The sequence below is a fragment of the Felis catus genome, chromosome X (assembly GCF_018350175.1).
Source record: "Felis catus isolate Fca126 chromosome X, F.catus_Fca126_mat1.0, whole genome shotgun sequence".
Lineage (NCBI taxonomy): Eukaryota > Metazoa > Chordata > Mammalia > Carnivora > Felidae > Felis > Felis catus.
Genome location: NC_058386.1, coordinates 125,579,242 through 125,593,121, shown reverse-complemented (window position 1 = coordinate 125,593,121; position 13,880 = coordinate 125,579,242). Strand labels below are relative to the sequence as shown.

At 56.4% G+C, this 13,880-nt stretch overlaps 1 protein-coding gene across 4 annotated transcripts in view; it reads right to left on the bottom strand.

The window, feature by feature from the left end:
- Positions 1 to 3,207: 3,207 nt before the first annotated feature.
- ATP2B3 (ATPase plasma membrane Ca2+ transporting 3) overlaps positions 3,208 to 13,880 on the bottom strand; it is a 62,352-nt gene continuing 51,679 nt past the window's right edge. For 3 of the 4 annotated variants that reach the window (XM_023248933.2, XM_023248934.2, XM_023248935.2), the window contains one exon: positions 3,208 to 5,992. In XM_023248933.2, coding sequence (XP_023104701.1) covers positions 5,672 to 5,992 — 321 coding nt within the window. In that variant the 3' untranslated portion in view covers positions 3,208 to 5,671. The remainder of the gene's footprint in view (positions 5,993 to 13,880) is intronic. The other variant, XM_023248936.2, reaches the window with a different exon arrangement.

Genomic DNA, 13,880 nt, shown 5'->3' with positions numbered 1-13,880 from the left:
GGCCTCTGTGGGCAGCTTTGGCTCTCTCACTGGTCCTTTCTGTCTTCTGCTATTTAAAAAGCACCTTGTCTCTCTCGAGTCCTTCCCCCCCCACAGGCTGGGCCCAGGACCCCCCTCCCCCCCGTATCCCAGTCTTGCCTGTCCTGCATTGACCGGGCACTGCCCTTGGCCAGCACTTACTGTTGATTGGAATGGAACTAGGTGATGGGTGTTTCACTGGTGGGTTCTCTGTCTTCTCTCCCCTGACAAGATCACTGGCACTTAGAGAAGCTTCAATAGCTTTGGAAATCTTTGGACCTCAGAGTTTAGCCTCCAGCGAGGCAGCTGGCTCCCCCACAATCGATGTGAGGTCAGTTTCTCAGAGACCAGAACCCCCTGCTCTGGATGGGAGGGCCAGGTGGAGGGGACGGTACGTCTAAGAGAGCTCTCTCCATCTGCGCCTGTTCCACTCTGTTTCCTCCCCACCCTCGGCGCCAGGACTTACCAGAAAGAAGGGAGGATAGTTGGATAAAGCTCTGTAGGGATTTGGTGAACATCCCCAGCCCTGGCTGGGAGCCGCTATGCCGAACGGGGAGAGCGTGGCTCCGTCGGCTCTGGTCTGCTGTGGCTAATGGCGGGCTTTCTGGACAGTTTGTAGCTCTAGGTTTCCTTTTACGATGCCTGCATAGCCAGCAAGTTCCCGTCTGTGGGACTCAGTTTCCCACCTTGTAAATTGAGCAGGTTGGCCCAAATGATCGGCGATTGCTGCTTACTACTTGAAAATTCCTGGACGCGCGTGTGTGCCTATCACGCTGCCCTGGCACTTGCTGGCTTGTGTGCTGGCCTCGGGGCCTGTGCTGTCCGTGCTCATCACTCAGGGGGCGTCTGTGTTTTCCTGATGAAGGAAAGGGATTGGTCAGCAATAAGGGGTTGAGAGATTTTCCAGAACCCAAAACTTCCAGGAGCTTTTTAGTCTAGAGCATGTCTTTTATTTTAAGCCCGGTGGAGGACTCGAACTCAGGACCCCGAGATCAAGACCTGAGCTGACATCAAGAGTGAGATGCTTAAATCGGCTGAGCCCCCCAAGTGCCCCCTGCCCCAGCATGTCTTAATTACTGTAACGTGATAACCGGCTGAGCCTTGCTTGGCCTGTCAAACCAGTGGGAGGAGGGGGGCAATCCAGGTCCTGTGAGGGACTTGGCCTGTCTCTTCTTTTCCAGCTGTGGTTGCGTGAATGGTGTCCCCCAAAAGATGTGTTTACGTCCTAACCCCTGGAACGTGAGGACCGGTCCTTATTTGGAAATAGGGTCTTTGTCAGTGTCAGATGAGATCCTGCGGGAGTAGGGTGGGCCTGAATCCCACGGGACTGGTATCCTTATAAGAAGCTGAGAGCAGACACGGTGACAGACACGAGCAGGGAGCAGGCCATGTGACAACAGAGACCGCAGTGCTGTGCCTACTGGCCAAGGAAGGCCACGCACTGCCAGCAACACCAGAGGCTGGAAGAGACGAGGACGGAGCCTCCCCCTAGAACCTTCGGAGGGAGCGCCGCCGCCCTGCCGACACCTTGCTCTCTGACCTCTGGCTGGGTGGGGAAACGGGGGCGGCTTTGTGGAGGGACGGCTGGCTACTGATTCTTTTCCACGGGAACCTGGGCCATATTTGATAGCAGGACTGGGCAAGAGTCTCCACGGACAGAAACGAACGGTTTTGGGGCAGCGCAACATCTGTCCGTGAGGTGCCAGCTCTCATGATAAGGCGCTTGGCCCAAGCTAGACTCACTTCGCCTTGTGGTTCCAGATGGACTCCCACGTCAGTGAAGCAAGGGCTCTCCGCTATTTGTTTTTCTGCTGTTTTCTGGTGTTTGTCTCTTTGCCTTTTTTAGAAGTGTGGGCTCTGGTGGTTGGGAGGGAACTTAGAAGTCATTTTTGTCCTTTGTTGGCAGCTTCCCTGGAAAATGCACCCGCCAGCATTGCCAAGTTTAAAAGGGTGATGCGTGGAGTGGAGAAATAGAAGCACAGGGAGAGGAGACGTGGCAAGTTTTAGACCCGAGCTGCCTTCGTGGCTCTGCTGGCAGAGCGGAGGGGTGGGTCACGGGGCACAGACGTCCTCCCAACAGGTGTCCAAAGACACGTAGTGAGCAAAGGAACAGATGGGGGAATGACCCACGGAGCAAGGGAAGGAGTAAAATAATGGGCTTTCTTTCCATGGCTTTGGATTAAAGAGGAAGTCTGTGATTGGAACCCATGTGCACGGCTGGTGGGGGAGGGGTCCTCAAAAAATGACACATAGCGTTACCATATGACCCAACCATCCCACTTTTGGGTGTAGCCCCAAGAGGATCGAAAGCGGGGACTCACAGAGTTGTTTGCACACCTGGGTTCACAGCAGCACGATTCACAGCAGGCGAAAGGTAAAAGCAACTCGAGTGTCCACTGACGGATGAGTGGATAAAGAAACTACGGTCTACGCATTCGATGGAATGTTACCTGGCTTCAGAAAGGAAGGAAATTCTGACACAGGCTACAACACGCACGAACCCTGGGGACCCTGTGCTGCTCGAAATGAGCCCGTCGCACACAGAAATTGTAGGATTCCAGTTCTGTGAGTTGCTTCGAGTAACTCTAAGACTCACGCAGATGTGAACTCACATTCACAGAGACAGAAACGATGGTGGGTAGCAGGGGCGGGGGGAGTGGGGTGGGGAGTTAGTGTCTAATGGGAACAGAATTCAGTTTGGGGAGATGAAGATGTTCTAGAGACGGACGGTGGGGATGACTGCACAGCGGTGTGCAAGTACTCTATGCCACTGAACTGTTTGCCTAAAAACGGTTAGGATGGCGACTTTCACGTGGTATGTATTTTGCCGTAAGAAAAAAAGAAAAAAGACGGAGTCCGCGTGTGTCCCAGGCTCTCCCGTTTGGGTTGGTGTTCCCAGCCCTCGCCTTCCTTTGAGGACGCCGGCCTGGACGTCCAGGCCAGGCCCCTCTAGGTCAAGACAGAGGGTCACCATGCAGACCTCCCCTGGGAGCGCCTCTGACCCCATGGGGCAGGCGAGCCCTTGCTGCCTCCCTGAAGGATTGGGGAGGTGGCCGCACACCTGGTGGGGGGGGGGTGCTCTGCCTCCCCTGGAGCTCATCTCGGCCTGGCGAAGTGGGTGCGGACGCCTCCTTTTCATTCCGGATGACAATTCCCGAAAAACTAACAAATTACACACGTTACCCAGACTGGGACTGTAGGAGGCTTTCATTTTTTTTTTTTTTTAATACATGGAAATTTCGGACTATTCTTTAAATTAGGAAATTCAACTACAGACTTTAAATTATGATGCATCTGGTCTTCCTCATTAAGATAATTTTCGTTCATCTTTATAACAGGCAGATAAAAATGGAAAACGTATTTAGTAACTGAACACAGTTGACCAAGCCATTCCGTATAATACGCTTTATAGAGACGGGCTTCCTGATGAGACAGGTGCCTCGGCCTGAAGACCGTACAGAAAGCAGAGCAACACTCCGAGGTCACGGCGCCCCTTTTCTGAACCCCACACCCGGGGGAAAGGCAACCTGGGGACTAAACAATCGACACGTACCGTAGGCAACTTTGTACAGCAGCAGTGAGGGTTTTTTGGACTCTATAGTGACCATTAGTTCTACTGATGTGTCTATAACAGAGAATGAAAAGATTTCCAATTTTATTTCTAGTTTCAGAACACACAGACCCTCAACAGATTGAGTTGCCCTTTTTTTGTTGTCGGTTTAAACAAGGACATTAGGGAACAATTTACAAATGGGTAACATTCTCAATGTGCCCTTTGGAATAAAGGGATGGCTTTAAGTTATCTGTAGCTGGCATTTTCAGTGGGATTTTCTTTTCTAACCGAAATTCCTTTGCCCGAGATTTGACTACTCCCGCTCAGGGGTGACGCAGCATTCCTGTTAGCGGTGGGAATGGCGACCTCGGTGCTCACGGACGCGGGTGGAGGTGAGACGAGTCCCCTGCCTGTGGGCCTGGGACAGGGCGCGTGCTGCGAGCCAGCCTTGCCAGCCACCCACACCGGCGGTTCCCATTCCTTCCCGCCTCCCTCCGCTCGCGGCTGGCCCTCGGCGGCTCAGCCCCAGGCCCAAGTGGTAGGCACATGCACCTGAACTGCCTCTCTGCAAAACACGAGACACGTGAACTCAGAAGGTAAAGGGACCTCTGCTTGTTCTGGTCAGTGCGCGTTCAGGGGGAAACTGAGGCTTGGCACGAGGCGTGCCCACACTGCAAGGAGAGGCTCCCGAGGGAACCGTCTGGGGAGCCCAGGCCCAGCTCTCCCACGTGCAGACGGGGTGCTCAGCCGGCATGGCGAGGCTGGCCTCCTCAGCCTTCCCCGCCCGTGAGAGAGAGCGCCAGGTGTGATCGCAGCGACAGCGACGAGGTGCCATTGCTCCCAGGGGCCTCACTGCCACATCTGCTTCCCCCACGTCACTGTAGGTGGCTGCCTTTGTGGGTCACAGTTGTCCTTGAAGGAGAAGATCCGGGTCAGAAGAGTGCTTTGGCGGGCGATGACCGAGAACTTGCTCCAGCCACTCGACAGACACCTCGGTACAACTTCTCAGTTGCGGTCATTTCAGCTCCTCTTGGGTTTTGATGGTACCTCTTCCTCTGCCGCTTTTTGCCTCACTCTTGCTGCTCGCCCCACCCCCCACCTCTGGCCCTGGCTCTCCTGGGGCTGCTCCAGGAATTCTGGGTTCTCCCAAGGCATCAGCGAGGCAGGGGGTGGTGCTTCATGCTGTTGACGTAGGGGTGCGGACAAAGAAAGCCCACCAGCCAGAATCCAGGACTTGGAGTTGAAACCAGTCGAAACCGAAAGCAAAAGTCCCCTTTCCAGCCCCTGGAGGGGATCTTTCTCATCAATACTTTGGTATTTTCCTTTTAAATAAAAAATTCCATTGCAAGGGTTTTGTTTTGTTTTGTTTTCCTCTATAGGCAGGGGTCTCAAAGTGCAACATCCTCGGGAACTGTGCGGGGAGGAAGGGCTGGGATGGAGAACGGAGGCTGGGCGGAAAGTGGGGGGCAGCGAGGGGGGGGCAAGCCACCAAAAAGATATTCTTGCAGTCTAGTTCCCTGAAAAAAAACCTGCCACAATAAATAATGAGATTTCAAAATGAAAACACCCGATAAGAGGAATGGAAATTCATGCTGATAAATAGCTCCTTATTCTTTAAATATGCATCTGGTCATATAGGTACGTATATGTCTATACGCACGCTCGTATCTATGCACACGCACACACATACGGACTGCACATGTGTCCCGGGGAACGGGCGCTTGGTGGCGCTGGTACACCCGCAGGCAGCTCCCGGCGGTGGGCGGTCCGGGCTGGGCATCCTTCCGGGCCCTGCAGGGCTCTTCCTAGGGTGCCGCCGAGCTCCCAGCGAACGGGCCCCTGCCCCACCACACAGCCCAGACAGCGACCCGTCTGGCGGAGTTGTAGTGTCCGTTAAAAAAAAAATGCTTCGATAGAAAAAAGGGAAACACAGCTCTTGTCACTCTCTAGTTTCTCCCTCTTCGTCTTCAGTCCCGGGTAGGAAGCCTTGGATGGATCGGCTTTCCGCAAGCGCCGTCGGGGCACCATCCTCCTTGCAGGCCTGCGCCATCCCGCCCGAGCGCGCGTGCGTGTGGTGTGCGCGTGCCGAGAGCGGGTCCCCTAGAGGGACGTCTCCACGCTGTGGAGCGGGCTCCCAGGTCTGGAAGAAAACACTGACGAGGTAGCTGACTTGGTGCCGTGCGTGGTCAGGTAGATGCCGCTGTCTATGGCGTTGTTGTTCTGGTTGGGGGACGGGGGCGGGGGGGCCCGCAGGCGCTCCTCGTTCTCGTCCACGTCCGTGTCATCGATGAGTGGGATGTTGTGGGTGTAGTCATTGATCAGAAACTCGGGCGTCGCCATGAAGTTATGAATGGAGGTCTTGGATTCCGGTTTCTCCAGGCCTTCATAGAGTGAGCTACGGAACGCTTTCACCACCCGGATCTGGAGTGGAAGGTGCAAGGACAGGGGCGCGAGGGGGGAGCAGGAAGACAGGGAAGGGAGAAAGGATGGAAGGAAAGGAGGAGGGGAGGAAGGAAGGAGGGGAGGAAGGAAGGAAGGAGGGAAAGAAGGAGGGAAGGAAGGAGGGAGGGAAGGGGGGAGGGAAGGAGGGAAAGAAGCAGGGAAGGAAGGAGGAGAGGAAGGAGGGAGGGAAGGAAGGAAGGAAGGAAGGAGATAGTCAATGGCTGGCTAATGCTGGCAAATTCCACCCACACCAATAGCACAAGGTCACCGCTGACAAATAGCCATCCATTGGAATGGAACAACAGGCAGCTCTGTGTGGTTGCAGTAAGGGTGTTCGGGTTTGGGGCTATGTCTCATTAACCGATCCATATGCGGGACAAAGAGCGGTAGCTTTCTCTAGGCTGACCTGTGCACATATTTTGGAACTCACGAGTGGCAAATGCCTGGGACTCTTAGCTGTTAACCCACTTTCCCAGCTCCAGGAGCGGGCAGGACTGGCTTAGGTGGCCCCCGGGTCCTCTGCCAAATCTGAATTCCAACTTGGTAGAACAAAAAGATGATTCGAAAAAGGGAGAACAGTAGAGAGTGGACTCCCCACTTTCTCTTACCAGAAAGTCTCAAGAACTTTCTGGTAAGAGAAAGTCCCCAGCCTATGGTCACATTGCCAGCCTTCCTCAAATGGGTCACCCTCCCCAGCTTCTCTATAGATCTCTTCCTCTCTCCCGCCAGCTCTCGGAACTGTAACCAGCACGAACCGTGCCCGGACCCACGTGGTCATCAGTCTTCCTGCTGCTAAGCGCACTGGCTACTTTTGTGTCTCCATCTCGGGGCCACTCAACACAGCTGACTGCCCCGCTTCCTGGAAAGCCCTCCTGGTTTCCCTGACACTGCCACCGCGTGACCCTCCTCCTACCTCCCTGACTGCTCTGGCCCTGTCTCCTCCACTTCTCCTTCCTCTGTCCCATGGCGCCCGAGAGCCCCGGCCTGGCACCGGTCCTCCTCCCCTCTATTCAAACGCCCAGGCCCACCTCTTCGCCGGGGACTCATCTGGCTACGATCAGAGACTCCTCAGAGCTCCAGGCGCGAGAGCCTGCCGGTCTCCCATCTGGAGGCATCCAAGACTGAAAATGGCCCCGCTTTGAATTTGCACCCACCAAGCCTATCCTGCTGGGAGGCCCTGACCCACCGAGATGGTTCCTCAAGCCTCCTTACAACCCTCCTGGCCTGTGGCTGATTGGGTGGTCATTTCCCTTCAAGGACTTCTGCCTGTGCGTCTCCTGCCCTTGTTCCTGGCTGCTCCGCTGGCATTTGCAGACCTCAGATCAGCATAACTCCCTGCAGGGAAGCACATCCCACAATGCCCTGATCCCTGGCTACCTTGGCCCTCGGCCCCAGCTGGGCTCAGCCACCTCCTACAGGCTCGTGCTCCCAGAATTACCCCGTCGTCTCTTCAGTCCCACCTGCACTTAGATGCGTGCTCAAATATCCTCACAGAGCTGCTGCCTCTCTTTGTTCCCTCCCTGGCCCCCCACCCTGGGCTCCCTCTGGGTTCTAGAAGCCAGAGTCGACCTCTGTTGGGCAGAGGGAAGGCCTCTGCAGGGCCCCGCGTGAGCCAGCTGGCCTTGTGCTGAGATGGGGAAGCCAGCTCCTTCCTATGTGAGTGGCTGGACACAACATCGGTTGTAACATCATTTCCAGGTCAAAGGTTCTAGGATTTGGTTTTCTTGGCTTAGACGAGGTGTCGGCAAACTGGGGCCCAAGGGCTAACCCTGGCCCTTGGCTTGGGTTTATAAATACAATTTTACTGGCACACAACCACGCCCATTCATTTCTGCATGGTTCGTGGGGGTCTTCGAGATCATAGGACAGAGTTGGGTAGTGGCGACAGAGACCTGGCTTGCAAAGTAAAAATAATTACTCTAAGGTCCTATATAGGAGAAGTTTGCTGCCCCCTAGTTTAGACCATGAATCACACCACTGACAATGAGTCTCCTTCAACCCTCCAGCGTCTGGAACCCAGGACTGTCACTGCTTGGCCAAGCACAATTTAAATCAATTTAAACCAGTTGAATCTCAGTCATTTGAGTGCAAAAATAATCAGCCAAAGAGCTCTGTAAAATTGGAATTTTCTAACTCCAGATCTTAAGTCTGGTTAGGATTTTCTTCGAATTTGGTGAAGTCACATCTTTTGGATTACAGATGGCCAACTATTTGCACTCAGTTCCTTAGTTCCCCCAGACTGGCTCCTGAGAAAGGGCTAACACAGAAATTGAGGTGAGCATCATTTGACGTTTTTAATGAAAAGAAATAGAATTCAGTTTTTGGAGTCACGGCAGATGTGGACTCATTATTTGGGCCTTTCCTGGCGCCAGAACTATGGGAGAGCTACCGGGACGTTTATTGCGGCTACCTGGCGGTGGTGGAGAAAGGAGAGTAAGCTGGATCCCACTGCTCTTGACCCTGGGGGCCTTTGTGGTAAGTTTTCCTGCAATGATCTGATGACCTGGGCTACACTCTTTCCTCTAGCTGAGCTCCTCCCCTCATTTGGATCTGGGTCAAGTGATCAGGCCAAGAGCCCCGCTGAGACCCATCCCAGGTCTCCCTGCACCTGGCTGAACTCCATCGTCTCTGCCCAAAAAGGGCAGCCAGCCCTTCCCTCTTCAGCTTCTGCGGCTCTGGAATGTTCCTTCAGGGTGCTCCTCCCAGGTATAACCAGACTCACTTTAATGACCGTCTTGTCGCTAGCCTTGTTTGCGGCCTATCAACAGAGTGCGGCCTCGAGCAGTCACTCAATCACCAACAGGGGGTGCCAGGGCCGCTCACCAAACTCACGGTTGGGGCTCTTGGGGCTCCTGGCCTCCCGAGTCTCTTCTGGCCTTCCTACAGGTCCCACTTCCCCGCATTCCCATCCTGGGCTGTTAACAAGTCACTGGTACTGGTGTTACGATGGGGTGTTTTCAGGCCACTCAACACTGAAGAACACAGTCACTTCCTGGGACACTGGTTTGGTGACAGCCAGCAGTGTCGAAGAGAGGCCTGCCCTAGAGACCCGAGGTCACCCACGGGGGCTTGACCACATCGCCACAGCCGACTTCAGGACCGCTCACCAAGAGCGACCACGGCTGAGTGGAAACGGTGCCCTTCCCCTCGGGCTGCCTCAGGCTACTCTCCCGACCTGGGACCGTCAGGTCGCCTCTCCATCTCTACCACTCCCAAGGGGACCTTGCCACCCTCAAGGCTGTCAGTGCCACCGACAGCCCACACGCTGCAGTGACACCATATCTCCCCTTTGAACCACCTCTGCCTATGGCTGCGGCCAGCGTGCACCCCTTCCCAGCATGCACTGCTCCACCTCCCCTGGGATGGCCGAGGGCTCTACCGGACTGAAGGAGGCTCAGGAGGGCCCTCGGCCTTGGCCCCGTCAGCCCTGGTCTTCCGGTTCTAGTGCCGGGCTCCTTCGAAACCACAGAGGCACCTCGACCCCCGACCCCCGACCCCCGACCCCAGCGTCCTACAGCAGCATGCCCCATGGCCCCCAGTCCCCCAACCCCTTCACGGCGGAGGCCCCTCTAACTCCACTGCTGTTGCCACACCTGCAGGGCCCTGGGGGCCCCTTGGGACTCAAGCCCCCAAGGGCGGAGACTCCGACTGCCTGGTCTCTTGATCTCTCCCTGGCTCTTGCCTGTGTGGCTGCCATCCCCGGGGTGCCTTGCAGCCTCCCTCCTCTCCAACTATTGAGTCAGGCCCTGCTCTCCCAGCTTGGCTGGTGTCGGGACTCCGAGCATCACAGCAGGTGAAGGAGCTGCTCTGGGTCCACTCCGTGCAGTGTGGGAATTCACTGAACTGAACCCCCCGAAACTCCATTTTGCTGAGAGCTAATCTGAAAGTAAAAGACGTGAAAGCACTTTCCAGTAAACTTGACTCCTAGGGCTACAGCCAAGGTGCCTGGGAAGGCCGAGGAGGATCAGGTCGGGCTGGGGCTGGAGGGCTCTCCCATACCTTCCTGTCTCACCCCAACCGAGACCCCGCCCCCCCGCCAATTTCCTGACATCCGAGAGCCAGCCAGCCGGCTTGCTCCTACACTGCCTGGGTACCCCGCCCCGGGCCCTGCACCCACTCACGGATGTTGCTTCTTCCCTCGACTAGCGTACTCATTTGTCTCTCTTAAAAGAGACCCTGTCTTGGCGCCGCGGTCCCCTCTAGATGCTGGCAGTGGCCGCTTCTCGCCTCACCCCCTGCTCCCCAGGTACCTCCCCAGCTGGGCACCCAACACTCCCCATGCCACATCCCCGCTTTCTGGCTGGGTACGGGTGTGCAGGGTCTCCGTCCGCCCCCACCCCCCCTCACATCTGGGGGCCCCAGGGTTCATCTTGGGACCTTTTCTCTTCATCTACACCAGCACACTTCCCAGGTGCTCGAATCTGCCGTGGCCCTAAGTTCCATCTGTCTTCTAATGAGTGCCACGTCCCTATCTCCAGACTGTGGGCTCCGGCTGCTACTTTAGCTTCACGCGCCCCACGCCTCCTCCCTGGTCTTCCTGCCAGTGCCCTTGACCTCTACCGTCTATTCTCTGCATGGCAGCCCAAGCAATCTTTTCAAATAAGAGCCCGAACAAGTCACATCCTCCACTGGTCTAAACCCTTCTGTAGCCGCACCTCCTGCAAAGTCAGGGCCTGCCTCGGGCCGTTTTCTTTCTCATCCTTCTTTTCCAGCCTCAGCTTCTGGCTCTTCCGTGAAGAACACTGGCACACCCCTGCCTCAGGGCCTGTGCACAAGCTCTTCCCCACTGAGCCTCAAGGCTCCCCCTCACCCTCCGTCTCCTTGCCGTAGCCCCCTGAAGACAGGGCTCCGTCTGATTCACGAGCTCCCCAGCTCCCAGCACCCAGCAGAGCGCCTGCACCCAGCAAGGGCTCAGTGAGTGGGCAACCCTGCCGAAAGTCTTCTCCAGCAACGTTACACCTGCCCTTTCGCCTGCCTAGACTGTTCTGCCAGACTGTCCTGTGCTGGCTTTTTCTCTTTATTCAGAACCCGGCTCACACATACATCCTTCCAGAAGCTGTCCCGGACACTTAGCATAAGCTTACTTCTCTGTTTGTTCCTTGCTGTCCGCCGCCCGCCCCGACATGTGAGTGCTGGCCTGCCTTCACCTGAACCGTGAGCTCCACTGGTGGGGACAGGGCGGGTGATGGCCCAAACTCACAGCGCCACGCCAGCCACATAGAGCCAAAGCAGAAGGGATGCTTATGTCAGACTCTGCAACAGCACTATGCTACTGATGGATGCTTGGGGTGCGAGCAGAGGGGCTGAAGGTCAAGGCTGAAAGTGGGGCAAAGTGGATGGACTCCGCTTTTGTTTTGACCTTCAATCGCTCAAGTTTGCAATGCAGGTGGTGATGGGGGCAGAGTAGGGATGCGAACACTGGGAGGCAAGGGGAGGCCTGAGGGAGCACCCGCCCCATTAAAGGAATGCACAAAGGGAATGAAAAGAAAAGAAGAGAAGAGAAAAACAAAAGCAAAGGCTCCAGAACGATGATGACGACAGTAACAACAGAGACTGCGTTTGACAACCTTCTGGCCTTTTCTCCCCTGTGCTGTGGGACAAGCAGGCCCCAGATGGGGAGGGGTCCTCATGCTCTCCGCCCTCCACTTCTGTCTCACTGCTGCTCCTGCAAAGCCCTCCCGCCCACCCCCTGCCCGCCACATGCTTGATGGACATGCCTGTCTCTGTGCCAGCCACTAATCCAGAACCTTCTGTGGGAGGGAGGGGACTTTCTGCTCTCCTGGCATTCAAGCTCTGGGTTTATGGCAAACTCTGAGCAGAGCAGCTGGGGAGAGCCAGGGGAACTGCTTTCCAAGTACTTTGGGGTTCCCAGGTCCCAAACCATCCCTGCAGGCATGAGGGTGAATTGTGACTTGAAAGCGACACAAAGAGGTGTGGGGCGACATACCCACAGTTGAAGAGGAAGGTTCCCTTTCCTCACCAAGGAATTAAGAAACTTGAACTCCAGAGCTGGCCCTCCCACTGATGGACCGGACCCCAAACCAAAGGCAGGGCTCTGTGTATGTGAGCAAGTCAGACATGCTAGCGGCTGGCAACTTTCGCGAAGGTCACCTCCCATCCTGTGTGCGTGCATCTGTGCCCAGGACTGGGAGAGTCCAGACTCACGTTGCCGATGTCAACAAGCCGTGGCACTGAGGGGACCCAGGTACGGTGGGTCCCCGGCCTTTCGGGGGGTGGGCCTTGCCTCTCATCCTGGCCGTGGCCAGGTGCAGGGCCTCAAAGAAGTCTCTTGAGCTCCCTGGGCCCTAGCCCCCAGCCCTGGGAGTCGGCCTGGAAGTGCCCACTGGGGAGGGCCTAGGAGCAGGGGTCCTGGGGTCTGCCTTGGGCTGCGAGCTGGCTGGTACTGTATGAATTGCCTGGAAGGTCCTTCCCTGGGGTGGGGCCCATGCTTTCAGGAAGGGCTCGTGCAGGACAGGGTGATACCAGTCCTAGTGTGGAAACAACACTGTCAAATAGCTGAGAAGAAATGCCAGTACACTGTCCCCAGAAACCCAAGGGGAGAGAGAGACTTGGCTTGAAATGGACGGACTGCCTGAGAAAGGAGCAAACTCCAGCAGACGAAGCTGTGCTCGCTTTGCGGGGCTCCTTCCTCTATGGGGCTGGCTCGATTCCTCAGGCCCCAGAAGGGCGTGTGCAAGGAAATCGTGGGGGCTTACCCGGCATCAGCATTGCCAAGTTGGATGCAAGGCTTTCATGTTGCAAAGGCAATTAAAATAAAGCAACTGCTATGATCTCTTTCAGGCTAGGTTCATCCGAACTAAAGAGCCCTGAGGGAGCTCTTCAAGGCCACATGTGACCAAACTCACTGCCCGCCTCCGCGCCTTCTGCCTGGCTGGGTCAGGAGCCGTATCGTGAAGCACTGTAGCAATAAACGTTCGAGTATAGAGACCCAGTGCTGCTGCAGGGGACAGGCTTTGGAAAGTGTGGCTGGGGAGGTGGGGGGGGGCGGTGGCTAGGGTGTGTCCGTGTCTCCGCTCACACCTGGAGGCAGCCGTCTGGCACCCGGCTTGCTGCTGGGTAGTAAACGTGGGTGAACCCTATATACCATCTGGGGCCGTGGCTTGGACCCTCACACGCAGCCAGGGTGTGACACCGAGCCTTTGGCATTAGTGTGTGAGCGGGGAGGAGCTGGGGTGACCGGCATCCCAGCAGGGGATAGGATTTCCCTCCCAGCTGGTTTCCTTAAGACTGAAAGCGGTTATTAACGGATGCGCTTTCTGGAGCCACTCACAGGGGCTGGCCTCCAGCCCACGGCTGAGGTCCCGTGAAATGAGGTGGACGCCATGGAGGGCAGATGCCACACCCCAGGTTGAGAATGAGCATCGTGTGTGGCTCAGGGAGGGCGGCTGGGTGCGGGAAGCCTGGGGGGGCGGGGTCAGAGGTCGGCTAGAAGGTTGAGGGGGTGAGGCTGTGGGTGTGCTGAACTCCGAGGGTCTCTGCGTCTCTAACTCTCCCTGGTCACCCCTCTAGGGGCTCTCCTTTCCCTCTGGCCCCGGGGACATTCTCTGGCCGCCTCTGGCCTGGGTGCCATGTGCTGGGACCCGTGTCGGTGAGCGCAGTCACCTATCACTGTGGCCCTCGGGCTCTTTGTACACAACCCGCACTGGGCCTTCTAAGGCCCGGAGGGCCTCAGGTTCTCAGTGGGAGTGCTGTCAGACCAGAGGCCTTGCTCCAGCATGTGGGATAAGGGCCAGGCTGGCCGGGCGGTGGGTGATAGGAGATGTCCCATCAGAGCTGGGGTTCTGCTCAGGAAAACCCTGTAGCCTGTGCCCACAGCACCTTCTACAATGCTCGGCTAGGAGCTCTG